General features: G+C 49.1%; 1 protein-coding gene across 1 annotated transcript in view; it reads left to right on the top strand.

The window, feature by feature from the left end:
* Nucleotides 1–17,871, top strand: part of LOC119459106 (ATP-binding cassette sub-family C member 3) — a 40,986-nt gene that overhangs the window by 8,194 nt on the left and 14,921 nt on the right. Inside the window, exons 4-5 of the mRNA XM_049671146.1 lie at nucleotides 5,567–5,725; nucleotides 17,140–17,306. Of these exons, the coding sequence (XP_049527103.1) occupies nucleotides 5,567–5,725; nucleotides 17,140–17,306 (326 nt within the window). The remainder of the gene's footprint in view (nucleotides 1–5,566; nucleotides 5,726–17,139; nucleotides 17,307–17,871) is intronic.

Genomic DNA, 17,871 nt, shown 5'->3' with positions numbered 1-17,871 from the left:
GAACTTTTCATCCTATTATTCATGATGATGATAATTTCTTTTCGTACGTCTCGGACTTACGGCCGTCACTGCGCGTTGCATAGCGCAGCTTGCAACACTGACACCGCGTTCCAGGAGACCCCCTCCGTGAATTCGTCTCTCTCTCTCTCTCTCTCATAGCGCGCAAAACCTCTTCACCTAGCGCCTCTTCATCTTCACAACCACAATCTCTCTCTCTCTCTCGCAGAGGACGAGCGTACGAACGAGCCAGCTGTGGACAAGATACTACGACGCTCGAACGCAATCATATGGTTCGCATAAATGCACGTTCTGCAAGCGCGGCTAGTCCGTAGCTGTAGCTCTGGTTTGCATGGAGTCCGCTAGGGGCGCTGCGGTGGACAAGGGCGTTCGTTCCCGACGCGCGCTCTCTTTCTCTCTTCAGCCATGGATGATAACAGTCGGTGCACAAGGGCGTTCGTTCCCGACGCGCGCTTTCTCACTTCAGCCATGGATGATAACGGTGGCTTCTGATAACGGCGCGCCCGCTATGGATGAAAAGGCGAGAGTGGCGGCTCAACTGCAAGCGGAGTCGAGGGCTCGCAAAGCTGCAGTAGTACGGCAACGCCGTCAAGCGGACCGCGGAGTTGTGGGCTCACGAAGCTCGCGCTTGAACCGAGCGAGCATCGGCGCCACCAACCTCAGGTAGAGAACGCTTCCGGCGTTTTTCCGCCACTTCCCGCGCTCTCGCCGCCTTTGGGCCCGCTTGCCGGCGTCGGGGGATTCATGGTTAGCCGAATGGTCCCCCGGTGCTTCGCCCACTCATCATCATTCACTTCGTGGATATGCGGTGTTTTTTAGGAGCGAAGCTCCTTATAGCGGCACCCGTTCCGTTCCCGTCGTAGTAGTAGTAGTGTGTAACCAGTCTGAGAAAAATGAGAAAAAAATTCCGAAGTTGTGTCCGTAGCGCGGAATCGAACCAGGGACCCCTCGCTTCCGAGCGCGCGGCGTTAGCCCACTACGCCACGAAGCGCACATAGACACACGCACCACGATGGCAATAAATACCCAACATTAACGAAAGGCGGCGTTTCTAGCTCGTTTCTAACGCGTTTGTGCTAGCGCGTTACGGCCCGTACGTGTAAGAAGCTGGTGTAAGACGCTGTGGCCTCTCCGCCTTACCTTCAACGCGTTTCGAACGCGCTGCCCAAGGCGGTGGCAAGTCAAGTTCAAGTCGAGGAGCGTTTATGAATACGGGGGGTATACTCTCTCAGCAGTCATGTGATGGCGTCGGCAAACGCGGTGCACGTTCCGGCATGTGTAAATGGCTGCGTAAGACGCTGTGGTCGCTCCCCCTTACTAGAGAGTACTGCACGTTTCTAACGCGTTTGTGCTAGCGTCCCCTTGAGCGGGAGATCCGATGATTCCCTCCGGAGCTTCGCCCACTCATCATCATTCACCCCGTGGATATTCTGTGATCTTTTTGGTGCGGGGCGGGATTCGAGCCCGGGTGCCCACGGTCCGGAGGCGAGCGTCATAACCACTGGGCTATATAGCCAGTTTGTATAACTTTTATATGGGAACTATATGGTGGCATTGTATCGACGACTCCAACACAACTTGCTATGGGTGAGAGAAAGAGAAAATGAGAGTGAGAGAGAGATAGAAAAAGAGAGAGAAAGCGAGAAAAAAATTACCAACTTACTTGGCGAGGCGGATTACATCCCGGGTACTCATGGTCCGAAGGCGAGCTTCATACCCACTACGCTATACAACCACGCTTGCAGAGCGCTGTTTCATCACCATTTATGCCGTCGCCGTCGTCGTCGCCGTCGCCGTGACGTTCCGTTTGACGTCAACGGCGATGAAATCGTCGCCGCGCGCTGGACGCTGTATGTGGGAGTGAAAGGGTGCGAGGGACGCGCGCGTTCACGGGGAGCGAACGCACGGCGAAGAACAAACGCGCGTTCTGCGCCGTGCTCCCTTAAGGGCTGCAGAATTAAGCGTATCTTTCCTCCTTTACAATCACCATATATATCTAGAGCAAACGTGACTTCTTCCTTCGCGCGAAAGGCCGTGGGGGCATGGGAGGGAGGGAGGGGAGGCGACGTTTAGCTGCGGCACCAAATGCGTATTTATATAAAAATGTTGCGAGGCGAGAAGGTGATAAAGACTTCCGACGCTGCTCGACTAGTTTCCCGTTCTGATCTCGTCGAAAACCTCCGAGCCACCCCCAGAGGCCCTGGCAACAGTCACCAACGCCGCGCGCGTTCGGTGAGAATGCGGGCAAAACGGCGACGGCGTCGACAACAGTTCTGCGCGTTGCTGGTGCTGCTGCATGTCCAAGTTTATACAGCTGATAAAACTACTATCCTTACTCCGTATAGCTTTCTACTATGTTGCTATCGCAATTGATGCTTCGCCTTTCGGGTGAAACTGCGACATTTTTTTAAGCGATGCTTTCTTTGCCTCTTTTCCCTACTAAGTGGGCGCTGCCGTTGCTTTCCGGACTTGCTCGCGCGCGCTGCTTGGTTTCTTGCAACATACCAGATGGCGCTCGCCTCCGCGCATCCTGGGCCCTCTGTCATGTGTGGGGTATACTTCACCCCTTCTCACATTCTGTCATCATTGTTGTTCACGCTTTACGTTAAGGGTATAGAAAGCCGACTGGAAAACAGCGAATTAGGTTTTGATTTATCCTACATGCGTAATGGACAAATGGTGCAACAGAAGGTCCCTGGACTGATGTACGCAGATGACATTGTGCTACTAGCAGACAATAAAACGATTTTCAGATACTTGCGAATATCTGTGCGAATGCAGCAACAAATCTAGGCCTTAAGTTTAGCACAAAGCAATCAGGAATGATGATCTTTAATGCGGAGACGAGTAACTTCGTGGTGCCAATTCAACAGCAAGTAATACACAGAGTGAGGTAATATAAGTACCTCGGCGTACACATAAACGAAGGAAATAATTACTCAAGCAACCACCAAGATAATCTGAAAATAAAGGGGAACCGGTTTGCAGCAATAATGATACGCAGAGCACTGTGGGGCCACAATAAGTATGAGGTAGTGCGTGGAATCTAGAAAGGAGTAATGGTGCCAGCGCTAACATTCGCAAATGCCATTCTATGCTTAAAATCGGATATGTTGTCGGGTTTGGAAGTTAACCAAAGATCAGTAGGCCGGTTGGCTTTGGGAGCCCACGGTAATACCACAAATGAGGCAGTGCAGGGTGACATCAGGCGGGCCTCTTTTGAAGTCAGAAAAGCACAGAGCAAAATTAGTTTTGAAGAAAGGCTCAGGAACATGGATGCTAAACATGGGGCTAAAGTGCACAAATATCTCTACATGAAAAGCGTGGACACAGAATGAAGGAAGAGGTCAAGGAAGTTGCCAACCAAGTACAGGATAATCGAAACTGTAAATAGACAACCAGGAGTCATCAGAAGGAAAGTGAGAGAAATAGAGACCGTGAATTGGATGCAAAGAATGGAAACAAAAAGGACAATGGAGATTTACAAGAATGACAAAAAAGAAATTAGAAGGGAAAATCTGTACGAGAACACATAGGGCAGTGCCTTGCTATTTGAGATTGGAGGTTGCAAACATACCGGAACAAATATTCGGAACTAGATGAGGCATGTGTATGCTGCAGTAAAGATCCAGAGACCTCTCAGCACATCCTAATGCAATGCGACGGGATCCACGCAGCGAGAACCGTAGGTAGCGTGCAACTCCCAGAAGCGCTTGGGTTTAAAGTGGAAGGATACATCAATAGATCAGCCGTAGAGATAAGGAAGAGACGATTAGAGTACTGGTGGAAAAAAAGCAGGGAGAAGATGGATATGACCTGATCTCTTAAAATCATAGGTAGCGGTACAAGGTAAACTTTTGAAAAAGAAAAAGAATAATGAGCGGTATACAAAAATTCTAGAGAAAGAACATGTATAGTATACCTGATTAAATCAAGCAGGCTAGGTGACTATTTGTCGCCGCCCCGTTTAAAAGTGGATGCCAATAAATCATCATCATCATCACCTGGGCGTCGCCGCCGCGGCTGCTTTTCACAGTTAATGCGTATGGCATGTGCTCTGCTTGCTTTCCTATGCGACAAAAATGGAGGTGGTTAGCTAGCTGTGGAGGTTGCGTGCGGGGCTGTGATATTGTAAACACTACAATGGTCCATAGACGGAAAAGAAGCGATTGGAGCTGGCGTGTCAACAGCGTGCTGGTCAAGTATGTAGAAGGAGCACGTAAACGTGCGCCAGAAAAATAGCTCCAAAGCGTGTACTCAGCGTCGAGGACACCCAGGCCTGAAACAGGCCTGAAGCGTCGCGTGGAACAGGAGCGTCTTCGTTAAGCAGCGAAACGTGCTGCAGACCGAGAGTGTATGCATACAACATATACATACAATTTTAATAATTAATTGAATTACGTGCAGCCCCACATTTCAATTAACGTTTAACAGTTCTGCCACGATGCGATGTGCCATATGAGGCCACGATAATGCTGAACCTTCTTAGTCATTATCAACAATGACGCACAACAACTCCTCAAGCAAACACGTCTCCCTGTTTGAGTCTGTGGACAGTGCAGACAAATGGCACTTCTGCACGTAAGGTAACGTTTAACATCGACTCATCACTGTCCCACTGGACTAAACAATGAATAAATACAGATTATCTACCGACATCACCGCTAATTATCGTCAATCAAAGCAAGCAGCATACAAAGCTTCGCTTACACCAATTCCAACAGGGAGTTGGATCCGCATGCTTTTTCGTTCCAAGTTTCATTTTGACGCCTGTTTCCTTGGCCTACGGGCTCTAGAACGCCTCAAATTGTCTAATTTACGAGAACCCGCAACTCTGAGTTCAGCAGCAGCCACGCTACTTAGCCGTCGATTGATCACATCGAGCTTGCAAATCTGAGTGTGTGGAAACCTGAATGCCTCATATAATCCTCTCAAGATGCTGATTGCGGAATTCGATACTTAGGGCAACTTTATTCAGCGACAGAATTCCGCTAACTTGTAACGTGAATGTGTACAAAAAATGTTATAATTCATAGGAAACTTGATGGCAATTTAACATGCACTGATTGGCTCGCTGGTTCACAAAGTACAACTTGTATTATACTAAGAGTGCCACAGTGAAAACAGGATGGATGCGAACTCACAGCTAAAATAGTCTCGATAGTACAGGGATTTACGATGGAGGCGTTGTTGCACCTCTTTGTCTATATTTGTATGCGTGAATTCGCGAACGTTCTTCAAATGGATTGGTTTTTAGGCTTCTCCGGATTGCCGATGTGACATTGGTGCTTTTATCTGGGCCCTTTCGTAGAGTTATTTATTGAGACCCTCAGGGGCCCCAGCGCAAAGCCAGTACATGAGGGGGTGGGCAGGACAATGTGGGCACTAGAAGTTAGGTGGGATGACATTGAATAATGGGTTTCTTCAAGAGAAGTCTGGAGGCAAGAAGCATCAGGGATAAGAGCGCTGATGGCATATATTTGGTAGTGTTGAAATGATTCCGCGACAGCCTCTTATGATAAAGAAATCGTGCTCAACCATTTTTCAGGTTGGAATTGTCGGTCGCACCGGTGCCGGAAAGTCATCGCTATTTATGGCTATTCTTCGGGTTCTGAAACCAACGCATGGAAGCGTACGCATTGACGGCGTCGACATCGCATCCGTTCCTCTGGAGAAGCTGCGCTCTGTCGTCACCGTGATACCGCAGGCAAGAAAAGTGTGGCGAATGTTTGCATGTGTTGAACAAAATGGTTATTGCAGTACTTGTACCTGTAGCCACTTCATTGCTACACTTTTAGGTAAATGTACGGATTTGTTGGGATTGGTGCTGGCTGGCGACAGCAGCTCTTACTTAAGAGATGGCATTTGATATTGAACAAACTGACGAAACCTAGCGAAGTGTGTAACTAAAAAACGAAGAAAATTTGAAAAAAAAAGAACTGTCAGCCCTTCCAATGGGGTGGAGATGGAAGACCAGCAAAGCTGTACTATGGTGGGAATTATGTATTTTCAATTATGACTATTAAGATGTGATGTTGTAATTGCTTATTTGAATCGTAAGGGCAACTGATAGTAGCGCTGGCGCGATGCCTACGTGACGGAGCGGCTAAACGCCGTTGTCGACACTATTAGGGGAGAGGCGGACGAGAGCCCAGAGAGTGTCGGCGGCACAGGCGGCAGAGGCCGGCAGGGCCGCGCGCATGCGCCACAATGGGAGAGCGGGCCCGCACACGCACAGTCTAGGGTGCCTCGATGCCCTCCTCGCCCACCGCTGCTCTTCCACTGGGAAGTCGCGCCCTCGCACACTTCCACTCGCACATACAGCATACGGCCAGTGAGAGTTTCTTTTTCTACATCTAGATGCGACCATCGAAGGGTGAGCCCTTAACAGATTCGCTGTAAAAAAACTGAAGGAACGAAGAAGCTAAATTCTTGCTATCATATGAGTCTTTCCTACTTGCTGAAATAAGAATAATTAAAGGTGTTTTTTTTTTCTTCTTCAGCGAAACCTTTCCCAGAAACATAAAAAAATTGGAGGAAGCTTCAGCTTCGCTTTTAAGAGTGGAACGCGAGAGCATTCAAACAACCCTGACTGCTTCTCACTCTTCCCGACAGCTGCAGCTTAAGCAACCGTAATGGTTACTGGGATACACTGGCGGCGAACGCTATGCACGATGGCGAGCTTTCTGGTAGAAACGCGGCCTCTTGCATGGGGGATCCCGGAGATATATCCCTGCTATCCTTATTTCATACATACGTCCATAACATAGCACCATCAGTTCTGCCTCTTCAAACTCCTCATTACCGGTCACAGCGATTGTACAATATGTCCAATTTCATGCGCATCTACGGAAAGACTAATTCATTTAATTACTCCGCTCTTCCAAGAGCCATTCGTCTTTGGAACGACCGTCCTAACGCCATAGTTCTTGAGAGGGACCAGGAAAACTTCCGACTTCTTCTTACAACGCATTTTTCTAACAACTCCACATAACCTAACTTACTATTTTTGTCTACGCCTTTCCCGTTATTAATGCGCAACTACGCGGTAAATATTGTTTTCTTATAGTCTAACTATGTCTTGCCCTCCCTGTAATCCTATTGATTATGTTTTTCTGTGTGAAATTTTGTTGTTGAATGAGCTGCCACTTTGAAAAAGCGTTCGGTTTGTTCCTTGTACATAGTGTAACACTATATTACTGTATATTAACGCATTTATTACCCGATATTTTTGTATATGTATTCTCATGTGTATTTTAACTATTATTTAAGTTACCTTTGATTGTAGTCTCCCCCCTTACACAATGCCTCTAGGGGCCTGTAATGTGTTTTTAAATAAATAAATAAATAAATATTGCACAGCCGCGCCAAAAATTGCATAATTTTCAGGTTTCCGTTTTTGTTTCGTACTTTTAATATTTCAGTCTAAGAAGACTTACCTAAAAGGCATGCGCTGTGGGTGTTTTGTTTCATTACATTTGTTTGCGGATTGCCATGCTCAAAATTCCGAGGAATAGCTTTCCCAAGAATGCAAGACAAGGTATGACCAACATTAATGATAGAATGGTGTGGAAATATAACCCACATATAACGCATTTCCTATAAGAAGGCGTGGCATATACATGCACCTAAATATATTCGGAGGGCGTGTGTGGTTGGGGATGACTTTCTCCGCCTCCCGCCGACATCGCACGCCGACGCCTGTTGCCGACGCCAAATTTTCTGCGACACTGGGCCCTTAACGCTATCGCGTTAAAACAAACTGCCCACTGAGTAAAAAAGTTTTTCCCACGCTAAACTGATCCCAACTTCCGTGTTTTTTAACGTGCACAATATGCACGGTACACCTGCGTCTTTGCATTCAGCCCCCATCAGAATGCTGCCGCTGCGGCCGGCATCGAACCCGCTACCTTGTAGGTACTCTGACGTCTCGGTTGGGACGACATTTATTAGGCCCGGGAGCTCGTCAGCGAACCGGCGCAGCAGATAGGCGATGATGATGAGCACACATACAGGCGCAAAGGAGGATAGGTAAAAGTGTGAGGATGATGATGATAACATACAGATGAGAAAGATGTGCGTAATAAACATCCACACTACCCCCCCGTGACAGCGGCAATCCTGGCCGGCCGTCAAGGTGTCGAGGCACGCCGCTTGAAGGGCTTCATGCGGGAGACGTGGAAAACCTCGGTATTATGGCAACGGCGGTCTGTGGGGGCGTCAAGAGGGGTTACGCGATAATTGACAGGCGAGGTCTGTCCAAGGACTATGTACGGCCCGATGAACCATGGCTGGAATTTTTCACACAATACAAGGGTTCGAACAGGAGTTAGGAGCAGGACCTCGTCACCAGGTCGAAAAGATACAAAGGTATAACGCGATGGCATTCGTCGTAAATGTTTTTCCGGACTTGTTGTCTGGCCTCTGTGTTCAGGCGAGCAAGCTGGCGACAGTGGTCGAGTCGGGAAACGTACTCTTCGCACGATGATAACGACCAATTAGCCTTGGAGTTGAAGAATGAAACGTCCAGAAAGAATGTAGGGGAGCGTCTATAAACGAGGTAAAATGGCGAGTAGCCAGTTGTGCGTTGCACGGCCGTGTTATAGGCGAAAGTGACGAATGGTAAAAGGACATCCCAGTTTTTGTAGTCTGGGTAAATGTAAGCGCCGATCATGTCGGCAAGTGCGCGATGAAAGCGCTCGGTCAGGCCGTTAGTCTGGGGGAGATAGCTAGAAGCTGTCTTGTGGGCAGTGCCGGAGGCTCGAAGAACTTCGTTTAGCAGTTGTGAAAGGAACGCCTTTCCAAGGTCACTGAGCAGTACTCGAGGAGCACCATGGCGTAGAATAATGGCTTCAAGAACGAAGTCAGCCACTTCCGAAGCACAGTCAGTAAGAACACAAGCTGTCTTAGCGTAGCGCGTCAGATGGTTGACCGCGATCACTATCCATCGATTGCCAGCAGTAGTGACCGGAAGGGGGCCAGTAAAGGTCGATCCCATCAACCTCGAACGGTGCTGCGGGGCATGGAATCGGCTGTAATAGGCCCACAGGAACAGATGTTGGGAGTTTGCGACGCTGGAAGGGAGAGCAGGGACCGCCGTATCTGGCGACGCTAGGAGAAAGGCCAGGTCAATAGAAACGACTTCGAATGCGGTCATAGGTTTTATGGAACACAGGGTGGCCAGCTGTCAAATCATCGTGAAAGGCGTTGAGGACACGAAGTCAGAGATAGTGTGGTGTAACTGGCACCCAGCGTTGCCCGTCAGGATGGTAAATACGGCGATACAGCACGCCATCGTCCAGCTTAAAGTGCGCGAGTTGGCGATGGAGGCGTGCGTTAGGTGGACGAGAAGCCCCAGAGAGGTGATCTATGAAGCCTTGACAGTACGGGTCAGCCAGCTGACGAGAGGTGAGTGGCTGATCATCGTCGAAAGGCAGTTGGTACATTGAGGCCAGGGACGAAACCGTAACAGTGTCGGTCGAACTGGTGACGTGCGAAGCGATTGCAGAGGCGTCGAGCGGGGCCGTAGGAAGCGGGCAGCGAGAACGAGCGTCGGCGTCTTGGTGTTTGTTTCCAGACTTGTAAATGATTTCGAAATCATACTCTTGGAGGCGTAAAATCCAGCGACCTAGGTGTCCAGACAAGTTCTTGAGCGTGTAAAGCCAGCATAAGGCATGGTGGCCCGAAACGATGGTGTGAAGGCCGTGGACATAAGGGCGAAACTTCTGTATCGACCAAACAACAGCCAGGCACTCGTGTTCAGTCATGGTATAGTTCTTTTCCGAAGCGCTGAGTACACGGCTGACGCATGCAATGAATCTCTCTCGCGAAGAGTTGTCGCGTTGCAGAATAGCACCTATACCGCGGCCGCTAGCGTCTTTGTGCAGGAGAGTCGGTGCGGCCTCATCAAAATGGCAAAGCACAGGCGCAGACGTGAGGTCGTCCTTCAAGCGTGCAAACGCGAATTCGCATTCCTGGGACCACAGAAAGGGTGCACCGGAAGCTGCTTGTGTAATGGAGCTGCGATGGAGGCAAAGTTCTGGATAAAGCGACGGAAATAAGAGGCGAGGCCAAGGAAACTGCGGAAGTCTTTGGGTCTGTCAGGACGAGGAAAGCGAAGAACTGCAGCAGTCTTGTCAGGGTCCGGCTGAATGTCATCTCTGCTCACGACATGACCCAGGATCTTAATGGCTTTGCTGGCGAAACGGAATTTCTTGGTGTTCAGCTGAAGACCAGCGCGGACGAGGCACGTCAGAACTTCATCCAAGCGTTGCAGGTGCTGAGGAAAAAAATACAATGTCGTCCAGATAACAAGAGCAGGTCTCCCATTTCAGGACACGCAGCACGGTGTCAGTCATGCGCTCAAAATTTGCGAGCGCGTTGCAGAGCCCGTAAGACATTACATTGAACTCGTACAGTCCATCAGGGGTTGGGAACGCCGTTTTTTTCGTTATCGTCTTCGTGCATGGAGATTTGCCAATAGCCGGAACAAAGACCCAGGCTGGAAAAGTATTCCGCACCTTGGAGGGAATCAAGGGCGTCGTCAATGCGCGGCATAGGATAGACGTCTTTTCGAGTTATCTTATTGAGCGCCCGGTAATCGACGCAAAAGTGCACGAAGCCATTTTTTTTCGCTGGCCAAGACAACAGGAGATGACCAAGAACCAGCCGAGGGGCAAATTACCTTGCGTTCCAGCATGTCGGCGACGTTGTCTTCGATGATACGTTGCGCTCGGCTAGAGACACACGGTACGGGCGGCGCCGCACGACAGATGTGTCGTCTGTCAGAATGTGATGCTCTGCAACGGCTGTTTGGCCCAACGTCGACGAATAGACGTCAAAAGAATTACCGTGCTTTTTTAACAAAGAAAGCACCTGTTGTGTCTGCGCGGGTTTCAAGTCAGTGCTGATGACTGCTGTAAGCGCGGCGGCCGAGGAAGAATCACTGGAAGATGGGTCCCCAGAAGCGACTGGTGTAAGTGGCAAGACGCAGACAGGCTCCAGATCGGAGACGCATGCAATGGTTGTGCCTTGCGAAACTAGGATTTTTTCTGGTGTTTTGTTCGTGGCAGTGACCAGTGCCGATCAATGGTGGAATCGAACAACTCCTGATGTAAATGCTATGCCTTTAGTAAGCCAACGGAAAGAAGGGAACACCAAGACGTCACCATGATGAATGTCGTTGGATAGGAGGGTAACAACTTGGTTTTGTCGTGGAAGTAGCGGTCAGGTGAAATGGCGTGTGGGTTTTTTCGTCGCCAAGCAAGTGTTCGGTGTCGGTAAGGTGAACCACACGCTGCCCACAACAAATACCAGCAGACGCAGAAGATAGAAAATCCCATCCCAAAATCAGCTGGTGAGAGCACGTGTATAGCACAGCAAACTGTATGTGATGGAGAATGTTGTCGATAAGTACACGCGCAGTACAGAAGGCAGAAGGTCGAATAGTGTTCCCTTCGGCTGAAACTAGCTTGGGGCCAACGTAAGGCGTCGTAACTTTTTTTAGACGGGAATGCAAATAAGCGTTCATAACAGACAAAGCCGCACCAGTATCCACTAAAGCATCCACGGGCACCCCTTCGACATAAAGACGAGTCATATTGGATGGGCGCGCTCGAGGAATTTCAGTCTTCTTTGTGTATGCAGTTTTTCCTCCGGAAACTGCAGCGCTTAGTTTTCTGCGCGAACGGTAGAGGTAAGTGAGGCAGGCCGAAGTGGTGACGATGAGCGGCGGAAGGGCGATGGGGAACGGCGTCTGGCTGAACGGTAAGCGCCTCGTGCTTCAGGTAATACAGGCGGAGATGGAGAGCGCTACGAAGGTAACGCCGCCCTTGGTAAGAGGCAGCACTATAAAAATCGCGCTCACACATATGGTAGCCCCGACGTTCGTCTTGGTGGCGCTTGCGGCAAAAACGTGATATATGGCCGCGATAGCAGCAATAATAGCATGTAGGACGAGACGGACGCCAAGGGGGGTAGGAGGGGCTGTTCGGTGTATCGGGTGACACTGAGGTCAGATGGGCCGATGAAGGCTCGGGCGGTGATGAAGGGAAGTGAACCGTCGGCGCAGTGGCAACCGACGCGTAAGTTGGTAGTGGCAACGGAGAAGTGACGTGGCCGAGAGGCTTGGCAGCAACTTGCGCGCATGTCGGTAGTGCGGTATAGTCGGTAATGCGTGAGGGACAGGACCGTCTACTGGCACAGCGCAGGTCAAGGACGCCAGTTCTTCCATGATAACGTCACGCAATGACGCACCAAAAGGCTGGCTGGGACACGTCGAAGGTGAGGGTAACCGCATCGATTGCAAGTCTTCGCGTATGAGCGCGCGTATCAGTGTGCGTAGATCGTGGTCCACCGTAGAATGGGCATCGTCAATGTCGGGCTGTAGGCGGACAGACTCGAGCTCATCGAGGCGCTGACAAGTGGTGACGACGTCAGCGATGGTAGCCGGATTCTTAGTGGCGAGGGCATTGAAGGCAAGAGTTCCAATTCCTTTGAGAATGTGGCGTACCCTGTCCGACTTCGACATTGAAGAATTCACACGTCGGCAGAGTGCAAGGACGTTCTCGATGTTGGAGGTGTATGACTCGTCCAGGTGTTGTTTGCGATCATCGAGGCTTTTCTTCGCGAGAGTGGACCGAACGGCCGGTGTGCCGAACACTTTACGAAGCTGGTGTTTGAAGCGAGTCCAGTCGGTCAAGTCTGTCTCGTGGTTAAAGAACCACGTCTTCGCCACACCAGACAGACAGAAGGAGACATGGCGGAGTTTATGAACATCATCACAGTGATTGGCGGAACTGACTCGCTCCTAATCGTCCAGCCAGTCTGACATTCTCTCCGCGAAGACCAGCGAAAAGATGGGGGTCACGCGGGGGGCTGTTGATGATAACGGAAGGAGGCACTTGCGATGTCGGAATGGTGGCAATAGGGGCGCCAGGCTGCACGTCCTGCGGCATGTTAGCTGACGGTGGGCGAAAGCGGTGACCTGAACGAAACTCCAGGAGGCAGACCGGATGGCCAGAGGACGTAGGAACGAAGAGCACACTCCACCATTGGTGACGCCTCGGTTGGGACGACGTTTATTAGGCCCGGGAGCTCGTCAGCGAACAAGCGCAGTACACAGGCGATGATGATGATCATATATACAAGTGAAGACGAGAAAAGATAAAACTGGGAGAATAATGATGATCACATACAGATCAGGAAGATGTGCGTAATAAACGTCCACAGTAGTTAGAAGCAGAACGCCATATTCCCTGAGCTGACTCGTGCTAGACCCATGGCAGTGCAGCCGTGGGCAACCTAGCCAAACATTCCTTCCACGCAGTAGGGAACGTATAATATCGATGCAAAGATGGGTCATGCTCTCGTGCAGCTTCGTGAATTAAACCCCCGACATTTAAACAGCGCATATTGGCTCAATGGCCGCCAGATACGACTATCGGGTGGATCTGTAAAAACGCCACCCACCGCGACAGCTTAGTGGCTATGATGCTGTGCTGCTGAGCATGAGGTCACGGGTTTGCTCCCGGCCGCAATTCGATTAGGGCGAAATGCACAATCGCCCGTTTACTTATATTTAAGCTCACATAATTTACGGAACACTAGGTGGTCAAAATTAGTATGGAGCACCACATTGCGGCGTGACTCAGAGTCACATAGTGAATTTAGCATGTAAAACCTCAGAATTTATTTAATTAGGGGAAATGTCATGACCAATCATTACTTTATGGAAGTCCATGAACGTGTTAGCAATTCTTACGCTGCTCATATTGCTTCAGGTTTAAAAAAATACAAATTTCCACTCCGTTCAAAGTCATGACGTAAGAATTATCTTTTCTATTGCCGGTATGATTAAACCCCCGTCGTTTGCTTATGTTGTGCCGGCTTTTTCGCAGCGCGAGATCGTGCCGTCGCTATGATTTTGCTGACGTCTACCGCATTGTGTGTCTGCGTACTTAAGAGCGTCTTTTGAGGCAGAATGCAGGGACATCTGACTAATCGCAACGCCGGCAGGATTGTCAATTGTTTCTTTTCATCATGTTCTAGGGCGCGCAACTCGTATACTGCATTTAATAGTTCATAAATATTTTGGAACGCGCTTCAAAAGAAGCGTACATTAAATTGGGACATAAAACTGCAGTGTCGCACTGCAGTGTTTCATTGCAAAGACGATGATAGTGATAGAAATACAGTGCATAAGTTACCCCAAGACACGCAGCTTTCTACCAAAGTCCCAGCAGAATCAGCGCCCCTGTCTTGTGGATTTAGTGGTTGGGATGCTTTCCGCGTTGCTTTGCGCAGTTGTGTGTTGGCATGCTGGTCGAAGCCCATGTCAGCCTTCTAGCGCTTTTGAACGCCACAGCTAGAGTGATAGTGTTCGCAGTGGGGTATACAAATCTAGTAACTCAAACGTAAGTTTAGGGACAGCCTCTCAGTTGAGCGCCCTTTTGGGCGATGCGATGGCCCAAGGACTCCTTGTTTCCTTGAAAAGTCGCATTTGTTAACCTGCACGCTGAGATCAGCCTTGGCTAGACGGCTGAATACGTCGGTGAGCACGCGTTCATGTTCCTCTTCTGTGTCGCTGACCCCCAGAATGTCGTCTAGATAAGATATACAGGCTACTTGGGGAAGTTCAGCTTGTATTGCGTCCCTGGCCCTTTGGAACAAACCAGGTGCTACCGATACGCTGTCCGGCAACCGAAGAACTTTGTAGCGTCCTAGCACCGTGTTTATTGTGAGCAGCTCAGCGCTCTTATCTTTTATCCAAAGTTGCTGACGAGCCTGCGCCAGGTCCAACTTCGAGAAAATAGGCCCTTTTCCAAATTAAGCAAAAAGGCCCTTGCTGGTCGGTGGGGGTAGACATTGCTCCTCACAGCCAGGTTGACGGTGCTTCGATATTCCGCGCAAATCCTGAGCGAGCAATTCCTTTTTTCGCACCACCACAATGGGAGCAGGCCACTCTGAATATTGTGTTGGCTCCAAGGTTCCCAGCGCCAGGAGGCTATTCATTCGGTCACAACAGCACCCTTCCAGGCAACCGGCACGCTTAAGCGTTTAAGTAAACGTGGTGAAGCATCGTCCTTTAGCTCGATGTTAATAGGCGGTTACGCCGCGCCAGGCAGAGACGCGCTGAAGACTTCCAGGAACCTGGCGGCGAAAACTTCTTGAATCTAACTGATGTGATGAAGGCCCGTTACTTCTATCTGCAATGCCACGAACCAATCTCGGCCAAGCAATGCGTTTCCGTCATTCTTGACGACCAGTAACGGCAACTTGCTATTTCTGCCCTTGAAATTTACTCCCACCACAATTATTCCCTAAAGCTTCGAGACCTTGCTTGGTCCAGGTGACGAGCCGAGTGTCTGGTTCTTGCAGCTACCCGTGCTTTGCCCCTAATAGTTTTTTAAGCTCTCTCTGGCTGATAATGGACCGTGCTGCTCCCGAATCCACTTGCATTTTCACCTGCTCGCCGGCAATCTCGACATGAATAACGTAGCTCGGAACAACGCTTGTTTCTTGACTAATGCAAAACAAACGACTATTCCATTCCCGCAGCGACAGCAATTTCGTATAGCTGATCTTGTTCTTGCGCTTGAGTACACCGACAGGCTTTTGCTATGTGCCCCTTCCACGAGCAGCTGAAACATACGGCGTTCTTGAACTGGCAACGCATCGCCCTGTGCTTGCCAAAACATCGAACACAGCGCCGCTCAAACTGCTGAGCAGCAGAACGCTTTAGCCACTGCCTAACCATGGTGGGTGCAATCAGTAGTGCGTACGAACAATGGCGAACGAACCTTAAGCTGAGTCAGAAATCAATACGGACCCGTAAGCACAAATGCGAGAAACGTAGGAGTTGAATGCCCTGTTGATTTTCTCTTAGAAGTTAAACTATTCCAGAAACAATGCCTTTCTGATAAAGTACCATTGTCGTTGCGATAATTTACTATACAAACAAACGAAGGTTTCTAGAAAAAAATACGAAATATCTTGCACTAGGAAAAATACTGCTATCCTTTCTAAGCATAAATACTGGTCATTAAAACGTAAATTTCGAAGCAAATAATAGGGAGTTTTAGTATAGCTGAAAACGCTTACGTTAGCATTAGCGTGCGACGCAACGCTAACGCAAAGAAAGGCTGAACTGCGCGGTACAAGGTAGTGTTTTAGAATAGCGGAACGGAGCACAACGCTAACGCTAACGCAAATACACTTGGGCGCCATCTCGAAGCGGATACAGCAGGCATGAGCAAACATGAGCAAACTTTCTCGTTAAGCCTACTCCGCCGCTAATCGAGAACGTATATCGAAAACAGCGTCCATTTTTCTCCTATACGCTGCTGTCGAAGCATCATCACACAAATCTATAGCAAACACGAGCATTAGTGGCGAACGAATGAGCGGAACAGTGCAGGCCGACGACTCGATAGATCCGAAGTGGACTGCTCTCGCTTAAACAGGCGCCGCCATCTTGCTCTATGTACGGAATCCCTTGAATGCGTTAGCGTTGAAAGCTATATTCTGGAAATATCGTAGGTACGTAAGAGTTCTGGCTACGTTTACGTTCTGCGCATGCGCAGTTTGCAGCACGCTACGCTAACGCTAAATCCTTGCGTTTGCTGTTTTCCGCTATACTAAAACTCCCTTATAAATCACCTCGAACTCCGACCAAAGCGCAAGCTTGCCACCTGTCCCAAAGCACTCTCTCAAAACATCCAGAGCGACACATGGAGGATGTGTTCCGGGTTAACTATTTGGATTGACTCTTTTGGAGAAATATTATAGAATGAGTATAAAGCAATCTCTGCCCAGGATACATTGAACATATAACTATTAATAGTACGGGTAAAGAATATTCGACTGACACGTATTGGTGGAATGGTCGAAAAAGAACCTGGTGTCTCAATCCTAGATTTGTTAGCCACTGTGTCGCTGACACGAGCTGTGTTCTGGCCCACGTTCAATTCGTGGTTGAAAACTGCAGACTGTGTCCGCAAATGGCGGATAACAAGCCAAACCATTGTGTTTTGTAAATAATAGCTAGTGATGACCATAACTAGCTATTCTAAATAATAATAATGAGCTAGTGACGACCATTACATTTTCTCTCTGATCCAGGACCCAAGTCTGATGCAGGGTACACTGCGGGATGTTTTGGACCCCACTCGCTGCCATTCTTACGAGGAAGTATGGCTGGCATTGCACCAAGTATACTTGGCCAAGTTCGTTTCGTGTCACCCAGACAACGTAATGCTGCGTGTGGAAGACGGTGGGAAAAACCTCAGGTATGACACTAAAGAAGTCATCATGATGCTAGCTTACACCAACACGTAACAGTTAACGCTATACTGTAGAATGATAAAAAAACGGAAGGACGGGAGTGGGCTCTCATTATCGCAGGGAAAAAAAGCGAGTTGACCTTAAGCATGCGCTACGATTGCGTTAGCGATCTCTGCTAGGCATCTCAACCAACAACAATAAGCACTGGAGCAGACACGGACAATGGAGGAGGACACGACCCGTTGTCCTCATCTGCTCCAGTGCTTTACATCGTTACTATGCCACACCGACAAGGCCAAACGGCAGCACTGGTCAATTACAAGTAAATAGTCCCTTGAGTATTGCCAATGGAATAACACAAGCTGAAGGCCTTCGCAAGGTGAGTGATTACAGCGTGGTTCGTGACACAGCCTTGGTCAAGCCTAGCGGCCGTTTGCTTGCAACACGATTTTAGATTCTTATCAGTGTTAAATAAAAACCGATACAATATTCAAATTCGCCACATTTATCTAGTATTATGTGATACGGAGCCTGTTTGCCATGTCTTAAGTTCGGGGAAAGTTTATAATT

The sequence above is a fragment of the Dermacentor silvarum genome, chromosome 7, assembly GCF_013339745.2.
Source record: "Dermacentor silvarum isolate Dsil-2018 chromosome 7, BIME_Dsil_1.4, whole genome shotgun sequence".
Taxonomy (NCBI): Eukaryota; Metazoa; Arthropoda; class Arachnida; order Ixodida; family Ixodidae; genus Dermacentor; species Dermacentor silvarum.
This window is presented reverse-complemented; position numbering and strand designations above follow the sequence as displayed.